The sequence below is a fragment of the Eupeodes corollae genome, chromosome 1 (assembly GCF_945859685.1).
Source record: "Eupeodes corollae chromosome 1, idEupCoro1.1, whole genome shotgun sequence".
Lineage (NCBI taxonomy): Eukaryota > Metazoa > Arthropoda > Insecta > Diptera > Syrphidae > Eupeodes > Eupeodes corollae.
This window is the reverse complement of record NC_079147.1, coordinates 163,152,002-163,162,073: the sequence shown is the minus strand read 5'-3', so window position 1 is coordinate 163,162,073 and position 10,072 is coordinate 163,152,002. Positions and strand designations below refer to the sequence as shown.

General features: G+C 35.4%; 1 protein-coding gene across 1 annotated transcript; it reads right to left on the bottom strand.

Moving 5' to 3' along the window:
• Window positions 1-8,127: 8,127 nt before the first annotated feature.
• On the bottom strand, window positions 8,128-9,003 carry LOC129942748 (protein archease-like). The gene is made up of 3 exons (XM_056051840.1): window positions 8,793-9,003; window positions 8,667-8,691; window positions 8,128-8,602 (listed from the first exon to the last, which is right to left on the bottom strand). Exons 1-3 carry the CDS (start codon window positions 8,845-8,847, stop codon window positions 8,212-8,214), a joined length of 471 nt encoding a protein of 156 aa, XP_055907815.1. The 5' UTR covers window positions 8,848-9,003; the 3' UTR covers window positions 8,128-8,211.
• Window positions 9,004-10,072: the final 1,069 nt, after the last annotated feature.

Sequence of the window (10,072 nt, the reverse complement as noted above, 5' to 3'; positions counted from 1 at the left end):
CATCCAGGAAATACGATGGGATGGGTTGGGTTTACTATGGTGACTGCTACCACGAAAACCAACAGCGCTTATTTGGATCCGGCTTCGTCATTGGAGCCAGACTTAGGCAAGAAGTATTGAGCTATAGGTGCATTAATGAGCACCTCATGACCATACGCATCAAGGCTAAATTCGATTCGAACACCAAAGATATTAAAATTGTCCTGGGTGATTTTAAGCCAAGCTAGGAAGGGAAGACATCTTTGGTGGAATAATCGGGAAGAACAGCCTGCACAATAACACTTCCGACAACGGATTCAGGCTCATAGATTTTGCTGCCAAAATCATGGTAGCCAGTACGTGTTTTCCACACCTCAACATCGACAAAGGAACTTGGACTCCTATGGATCAATCTACCGTCAACCAGATTGACCATATTGCGATCGACGCCAGACACGCTTCAAGCATTATGGATGTACGAAATTTTCGAGGAATTAACATCGACTAGGACCACTACCTCGTTGTAGCCAAGGTAGCACTTCAAATTTCCAGACAGAAGAGGTGAGAGGAACGCCGACTTCTCAGAAGGAAAAAGAGAGGGCATGAGAAGCGTGCGGTCGAAGATGTTGAGAGGTTTAAAAGCAGGAATGAAGTTCGAAAGTTTTATGAACAGGTGAAACGAAATTCACAGGTACATAAAACTAGAACCGAAGGCTACTAAGACGAAAGTGGAAACATCATAGTGGAACCGCAGTCAATGCTGAGGATATGGAAGGAGCACTTTTGCAGACTGTATAACGGCGACGACGAACTGAATTCCGCTGTCAGGCTAACACTTCCGTCCTCCCGACTTAGACGAAGTAAGGATTGCCATATCTAAGCTGAAGTCTAATAAAGCCGGACAACTTATCTGTAAGAAATGTCTAAAGTGTTGCTATATAAGACCCTTATCGTCCCCGTCCTGCTATACGGTGCAGAAGAATGGACTATGACAAAAGCGGATGAAAGCACCTTGAGTCGCTTCGAGAGAAAAGTTCTTCGTGTGATCTACGGTCCCGTATGCATCGAAGTGGAGCGGAGGAGAAGATGGAACGACGAGCTGTACGGGCTGTACAGCGAAGTAGACTTAGCCAGAAGGGTAAAAGTCAAATGACTAAGATGGCTGGGTCACGTAGAGCGCATGGAAACCAATGCTCCAGCCCGGAAAGTCTTTGAATCCACACCCACAGGACAGCGCAGTAGAGGAAGACTGCGAATCAGGTGGCGCGCACAAGGGGAAGGTGACCTCACCCAACTTGGAGCGCGAAACTGGAGACATCTAGCTAGGGACCGAGCTAGATGGAGAAGTTTGTTGGGTGAGGCCCTAGTTCACACAGGACTGTAGCGCCACCTTAAGCGAAACGAGTTCAATATGAACTCCTTTAGCAACGAAATACACAAACAATGCGATATAGGTCTTGACAAATTTGGGATTTCGTCCACGATTGAGTCGGAGGGTAATAGGACCTGCGTAATCGCATCCAACCTTTCTAAATGGACTCGAAAAACGAACACGTTCTACGGACAAATCGCCCATTAGCTGATGCGATGAGGTTTGACGTTGTCGAAAGCAAGTAATACATTTAAAAACTATTTTACGCAGCAAATTTTTGCAGCCAAGAACATAATAGTTTTTCTTTAAAAGGGCAATCATAAGTGTTACCGGCGTGGTAGATACTGTTCGTGAAAAGAAAGCGCTATGAGTTTAGAAATTTAAATTTTACGAATAAAAAAGTGTTTAATCGCCAAAACAACTTTGTGCAACAAAGAATACGTTGTTGATATCAGGTAAAATTTTGAGAAAAATCGAATTGACAGTTTTTTTTTACAAAAAAAAAAAATCTAAAATAAAATGTATAAAAGTTGGTAAAAATTGATTTTCGATTTAAATATCTCTTTAAAAATTTGAAATATTGGCTTCAAACTAATTTTATCTTATAAGAAATATTTTTTTCAACATTTGGTAAAATTTTTAAAAAATTCGAATCGACAGTTTTTTTACGAAAAATAAAACTCTAAAAAAAAAAAACAATTCTAAAACTTGGTAAAAAATTACTTTCGGCTCAAATAGCTTTTCAAAAATTAAAATTATTGGCTTCAAACTTATTTTATTTCACAGAAAATATTGTTTTCAATATTCAGTAATTTTTATATAAAAAATCCAAAAATGTACTAAAAATAGTGCGCAAATTTGGTAAAAATTGATACGAGTACATATAGACAAACTTTTAAGCAAGACAAATCGACAGACTGAATGAGAAGTTATAGTGTGGGTCCTGGCCTCTTTTTATAGTTATGTTTTATGACGCCTGGTCATTTAATAAAATATGATAAATGCATCTCTTTCTAATGAATCAATGCAAATGGAAAAAACATCGTTCTGGAAAGAATTGTGCAAACTAGAGTCACAATCTTCCAAAGGTCCATCCAATTGACATAATATATTGACATAATTGTAGGATCAAAGCGTGATGTCAGTTAAACGTTTTTGAGCATTTCGACAAAACCGGAGAAGATGGGTTCAGTGGTCAAGATCGAGTATATACTGTCATTAAAAAAGGACATAAAACGATGATCGCTTGGACAAAACGTCACCAAGGACATAAATAACTTTGAAGTAGTTAAGGACTTTGTCTACCTAGGCACCGCTATTAATTCAATAATGGTACCAGCGCTCAAATCAAACGAAGAATAAGTCTTGCAAATCGCTTCTTCTTTGGACTTATTAGACAATTGACTAGTAAAGTCACTATCTTTAAGACACTCATCATCCCTATTCCCTTTTTTGGCGTTAATGTCTTGACCCTGTCAAAGCAAGATGAGACCGTCTTAGGCTTCGAAAGATCTTTATGTTTCTGTGACCAAAAGAATTCGTTTCCCAGTTATGACACTGCATTAGACGTAATGCGCTGTTGACCGCCAGTTAGTTCACGAATATATTTTGATAGGAGCTAGCGAGAGCAATGTCTCTGGGGCTGCAGTTGGTGTAGTCTCGATGGCAATTGCAGTACGTATACATGCAATTGTTTGAAATTTTAATGTCATATTGAATTAATTTAATATTTCAATACTTCAGCTCTTTATAAGAAAACTGCCAGTTGATTCTCATTTTTAAAATTTGTACCTTCTTGTTTATTTATAGATACTATTAAAAGGTAACACTTTTTTTATAAGCCCGGAATTTACTGATAAAGGGGTAGAATGTTTTCCTTTTAACGCTCATTTTGAAAAAAATTGGAATTTTATTTAATATTCAAATAATGAAGGACACCATCGAAAAATGTTTTGTCTTCATCGGGAATATATATCGAAATATCTTTTCGTTGATGGAAACTTTTTGCTGATAAGGTCTATGAAAATTTAAGCCGCGTGTTTAAAGTGTTTATATTGACTTAAAGTAAAATTATTCATTTTAGAAAAATCAGCAACCAGTTCCTGAAGTTAAGTAATTGTTCATTTTTAAGTGATCGCACTTCAAAATGACGAATATGCTTTTTCCAAGTATGAATAATTTCACCATATTGATCTGTCTTGTAGATCCCATCATACCTACGGACAACTTGATTTAGTACTGAAAAGTTTGTTTCAAAAAATAATAATAGCATTGGAGGTTTAAACAGAAAACTTCAAGCCCTGAGTGCAAAAAAAGAAAATATTCCTGAATGTTTTCTTTTTCCACTTAGTGAAATTTTTGTTTGTTGAGTTAAAGCATAGTTTTGATCGAAATGTTTTTATTTAAAGGCTCAATAGGTGCCCTATTGATATATATCTACACTTCTGCATTTTAAGTTCAATTTTGGATTGTTTTCCTTTTTCTAAATAACACAGTTATGTTTAAAATTCTCTCTAGGGCTCTAACAGAAAGAGCAGTTATCAATGTCAATACCGTTAGAGGTTTTTTGCTACGTACTTTCAATGTAAAGTAACGATAAATCAATTATGTACAAATAATTTCATAAACAAAGCCAAATGGAAGCCAAATGGTACCAAGGTGTAATCAAGCTAAGTCAATTTAAATAGCACACATTGTTTTCGTTGAAAATTAAGAAAAGCTTTCATACATATTCTTACTTTTTAAAAGGTAAGTGATAAGGTTCAGAGTTTTGTAGCAGGGAGTCCTTTGGTTAGAACATCAGCAGGCATCTCTTCAGTTTTCAAATATTCTACTTTTAATTTATTATCTTCTATAAGATCTCGAATGAGATGATGCCTTATATCGATGTGCTTTGAACGTGCGTGATAAACGTTGGTTTTAGATATGTTTATTGCACTCTTGTTATGGTATTGCAATATAAGTTCTTGATTCCAATGTGGTGGAGAGAGCGACAGTATTTTGTTTCTTTGCATTCCACGAAATAGGTCCTCCTAGGTATTTAAAGAGATAACCTGTAGTTGATTTTCTGTCATCTGAGTCACTAGCCCAGTCAGCATCAGAAAATCATTCTAAACATCCATCAATGTCTCGAGTGTATTCTAGCTTGTAATTTATTGCTCCTTTTATATAACGGAAAAGTCGTTTAACCGCTATCCAATGAGATTTTGAAGGATTAATATTAAATCTTGATAAAGCCCCCACTGCAAAGGATAAATCTGGCGACTTACTTCTGCTGCATATAAAATGCTTCCAATAGCTTCTTGATATGGAACGGTTTTCATGCAATCAGTTTCGTGTTTGCTTTGTTGATGTGTTTCTTTTATAAGCTTTTGGTTAATATCTAAGGGTATGGATACCGGATTACAATTCTCCATGTTGAATCGCTTGAAAATTATCTTTAACTATGTCTGTTGGTCTATCCATAACTTTCCCTTTTCTCGATCGCGAGTTATTTGCATACCAAGAACAAATTTAGCTTCTCCAAAATCTTTCATCTCGAATGACTTAGCCAAATTTTCTTCGATAATTCTTTTTTCATCTTTGTTATTTGTAGAAATCAGTATGTCGTCTACGTACATAGCGACGAAAGTTTTTTCTGTGATAAGTTAATAAATACGGATCGGTTTTTGATTGTTTAAGTCCAATTTTTGTTTTTAAAGTTTCATCCAATTTCTTATTCCAAACTTTGCTAGCTTGTTTGAGACCGTACAGTGATTTCATGAGTTTACATACTTTATTTTGAACATTATCAAAACCTTCAGGGAGATTCATGTAAATTTCTTCGTTAATTTCACTTTGCAGGAAAGCAGTCACAATATCCATTTGATCGATATCCAAATCATACCGTACAGCCAAACTTAAAAGTATCCCTAAGGACGTGTACCTTACGACGGGAGAAAATATTTCTTGATAATCGATCCCTTGACGTTGCGAATCTAGCTTTATATTTTTCGACATTACCACTTCTATCTTTTTTCGTCTTAAATGTCCATTTGGAATTTATGGCTTTCTTTCCTTTTGGTAAAGAAACTATTTCCCAAGTGCCATTTTTCAAAAGAGTGGTATATTCAACGTTCATTGCTTTTTCCAATCAGACATATGTTCACTCTTCATTGCCTCAGCGACTGTCTTTGGATCTTCATCATTGTAGCTGGCCACGTACGATAGATAACCGTATCTTTCATGTGGATTTCTTATTCTGATTGTAGATTGTCTTATTCCTCTCTCATATATGATTCCTTCTGAATATTCTTCAACAATGAAATCATCTTGGGCATCCAAAAAACTGTTTTCACTTGCCGTTTCGTCACTTATTTCGATTGGTATTTCATTGCTTGAACTCACTGATGGAACTTCGTGTTCATTCCCCCACTGAATTATATCCTGTAAAAATATCACAATAAGATGTATCGTTTGTCTCACCATCTGTTGGAAAAATTTGCTCATGGAAAACTGCGCCTCGACTTATTATGACTTCTTTTTTCTTCACGTCATAGAAGCGATATGATTTTGAGTGTGTGCAGTATCCGATAAAAATTACTTCTTTTCCTTTGGCATCGATTTTCTTCCGCTTTTCTTTTGGAATGTGAATAACTGCTTGACAACCGAAAACTTTAAGATGCTGCAAATTCACTCTTCCTCCACTCCAGATTTCTTCAGGAGTTTTTTCTTTTGTACCTTTGCAAGGTTGTCTGTTCGTTAAATAAACTGCCGTATTTGCAGCTTTAGCCCGAAAACGTTTGTGTAAACCAGACTCGATGAGAAGACTGTTGAATCGGAACATATTGTTCACCAAGCTTGCAGTTGCAACAACATTACCCCTTTGGTCTTTCACTAAACATCCATTCTTTGAAAAAATCATTGAAAACCTTCTGAACAATTTTCGAGACAGATAAAAGATTTATGCATAAGTCAGGAACGTGAAGGACTTCTAAAAATTCATCCTCATTTTCTTTGAATTTTCCAACAGATACCTTCATATCGACTTTTCCTATACCTTGGACTTGCATTTTTGAATTATTTGCAACAATTACCTCAGAGTTAAGATTTTCCATCTTACTTAAAAAGCATGCACCAAATTCGTTACAGTTGTAACATTTAGGACCTTAAAGTTCTTATTCCCAAAGTTTTTCTTGTTCTTGCCAATAAAAGCAGTATCTTGACTTGCATCCAAATTAACGTCTTGAAGAAGTTTGGTTATAATAAAAGCATTGATCCTATCCTATCCGAAGCTTTTCAATACTGAATTTCGTTTCAGAAATTTTTTCTCAATACAAATTTCCTTATTATTTTGTATTTAGATCGTGATAAGGCCCATAACCTGATGTTTTAAGATTTTGAACTGTACCTAATAATATTTGTTTTCAATACATCAAACATATAAAAATTAGTACAATTTGATAAAGATAAAATAAAATAATTATTTAAAAACAAAGTATCAAATCTCAACTTTCAACATAATAAGTTATAGTATGGGACGTGGCAAACACTCAACAGAAGCCTTCAGTCTACGAGTTCTTGATTTTAAGAAAGAAGGAAACACAAACTCGGAGGTAGCGCGGAAATAAGAATGTTCAAGGAAGAAGGTAATTAATGCTCTTTACCATTGCCGAGGAGAAGGGAGGGTTCAAAATAAAATTCGTAAGAATCGGACAAGAAAAACCACCCCCTGAGCAAAGCTGATCCATTCATGACTGCTCCAAAAATAAAAAATGCAATTGAACAAGGTCTTGGTATCAAAGTGTCTGTAAGTACAATTAAAAGAAATTGTTTGGACGAATTGCGAGCAAAAAACCACATGCCTTTAAGCGCAATCTCTCTCGTCGACTGCTGTGTGCAGAAGGAGCATATTTCAAAAGATCCAAATTGGTGGAGAAATATCTTATGGAACGATGAGTCCAAATTTAATCGCTTCGAGTCAGATGTGCGACGCGGAATCAACCAGGAATGTGACCCTAAATATACCATAAAGAGTGGTAAGTACGGTGGGAGAAGCATTTTTGTTTGGGGATGTTTTTATTGGCATGGTGTGGGGCCACTTTATAGAGGGTATAATTGACCAGATTAAATAAAAGGAAATCCTAAGGAATACAATGCTACCGTATGCCGAGGAGGAAATGCCCTTGAAGTGGACATTTCAACAGGATAACGATCCTAAACATACGGCTAAGTCTGTAAAGCAATGGCTATCTGCCCAAAAAATCAGTGTTATGGAATGGCCAGCCCAGTTCCCAGATCTCAATCCTATTGAGAACTTATGGAGTGACGTGGAATAAGCGAGAAATAGATCTGACATTTCAAATTCGGAGAAACTTTGGCAGGAAGTTCAACGAGCTGATACTCAGTACCTGTTGAACGATGCCGGCGTCTGATGATGATTAAAAATAAGGGTTATCCATTTATTTGGTCCTAGAAAAATATGAACTTTATTAGTGATTTTGGTGTTATTTTTTGTGTATGAATTCAATACACTTTATTTTTTAAGCTATTGCATATTCTATCGCGGGCCTTGAGCGCGGGGACCGAATTCAGAAATTCCGTAACGAAAAAAACCTAACGCCACCCACCCACTTTACTTCCTCAATAATAAACAGTTGTTTAAAGTTAAGAAAGTGTGAAAAACTTTCATTAAACAGATCTTAGTATATATGTGTTATTTATTTTGTCGCAACTGTAATTCTTAATAGTTTCAAAATACATATCGGTTGTGAACGTTTTATAGTTTCACACTCATTTCATTATTCAAAACAATTTTTTATTTAAAAAAGTACACCTATTACAAATAATGTTTGTAGATAAAATATTTACATTTTAGAAACTTAAATATCGATAATAACAAAAACTTCGTATTTCTTATTTTTATCATCTTGATGTACCTGCATCGCAGAATACGTTATCGCCTTCACTTCGGTTCCCTGAGGGTGTTTTCCAATTACAAATGGTTCTCCATAACATTTACATTCAATTGAAAAGGTTTCCAAATCGAACTTCGTAATTTCAAGTCGTCTACAGATGAGGTTAGGTTCGCAGGAGAATAGGAATAAAAGTTCATCTAGAAAGTGGAAGAGTAGCCCTTCAACATCATCACCTTGAGCTTCGATTTGGTAGCAATTTTCCACAGAAACATATTCCAACTCTGTCATATAGCCAAACATTGCCATACCGCATTGCTCAAATGCTTCTTTCAGTGAATCACCCCATGCGTGTAACCTGTGAGAAGAAATGGAATTGTGAATGGAATCAGTAGATATGCACTAAGGATAGAACATCTTACTGAACATCAGCTGTGTGGTCAAGGTCTGAAATTAAGATTACGATAAGCAGTTATTGTTATACTCATTGAAAGAATATGCGTAGAAGTTGTTTAGGTTTTAAAGCTGACATTTGTGTTGGTACTTACATTCGTACTTTATTTCCGGGAGGAAAAATTCTTCTCGACTGAATTCGACTTCCATTTTATAAAAAATATCCCTTGTACAATGACTGTCTTACAAATTTTATTTTATTTTATAACAATACACACTTGTTTTATGAAATTCAAAAGTTTTACGTGAAATTACTGAAATTATTCATCGAGCGCCGTATGGCTTTGTTGACAATTTTTTAACGAAAAATTGTGTCAAAGTGACGTTTGGTGATTTTAACGAAACGAAAAATATCTTTTCGAATGAGGTCTAGTACAATTTTCATATTTTAATTTTAACCGGATGTAATTAATCTATCCGTTTTCTTAGGCTATGGCCACATCGGGAGAGAATCACATTTAAAGGGAGAAGCCGATTGAAAGTTAAGCTGGCCATTCACGCGACAAGTATGAAAATTCAAATTGTAAATAAGTCCATAAGTGATAATCTGCATCCGAATGGATCTTGACAGGCCCATGAAGGTTGCTTATTTGTAACATATAATGTTTAACAAAGAATTCCTTAACACATCCTAGTTTATCAAAGATCATGTAAAAATGTTAATTACTTTGTTGACAGTTTTTCTAGAAAGTCTGCTATTTTTAATTTAAAAAATTATTTATTATTAACTTGGGGTCTCCATTGAACACTTCCGATAACAGGACAATCGGCCTGTCATCAGATAATCCAATAGAGACAAACAATTCAACAATCAGTCCATGATCTGGTCATCGCAATTTGGATTTTTCGAGCAGATCAAAATCCTGTCATCAAATTTGACGTTTGTGTTGTATATAGTGGTGATAGTTCAATTTCCACAGTCTTTTTGAAATTAAAATTTTATTTCGTTTAAATTGTCGTCGAGTGCCTAAGTTCATAATTTCAAAGTTATCTTTACTAGGCACAGAACAGCTTCAAAGCTGTCGACCGACATGCTACGATAAGTCTTAAAGTCTGCACCGTCCTCCCATAGTAAGTCCTTAAGTAGGTGTGCCTCCAAATGATTTCTTTTATCCTTTTGAATAGTTAGCTGTTGTATTTCCTCCAGCTTCTTAGCCAGCGTTAATTTTTTTTAAAGGGCTAATTTTTGTTAACTCAAAGACATTTGTTTTTATATAATTTGTTTGAAATTTAATTTTGTAAAAAAACATTAACTACCGACACTAAAGGTAAATCAACAAAAAAGTAAACCACAAATTAACCGTTTCTAATGTCAAATGTGACATTTGAGGCTCATGGCAAGACATAATATGCCCAGTGAAAAAAGAAACAATGG

What these genes read in the sequence shown, in the direction of transcription:
- LOC129942748 (XM_056051840.1), bottom strand. Translation starts at nt 8,847, where the DNA reads ATGGAAGTCGAATTCAGTCGAGAAGAATTTTTCCTCCCGGAAATAAAG. An exon ending in CCCGGAAATAAAGTACGAAT is followed by an intron (nt 8,692 to 8,792) that starts GTAAGTACCAAC and finishes TCTTAATTTCAG; the next exon opens with ACCTTGACCACACAGCTGAT. An exon ending in GACCACACAGCTGATGTTCA is followed by an intron (nt 8,603 to 8,666) that starts GTAAGATGTTCT and finishes TTCTTCTCACAG; the next exon opens with GTTACACGCATGGGGTGATT.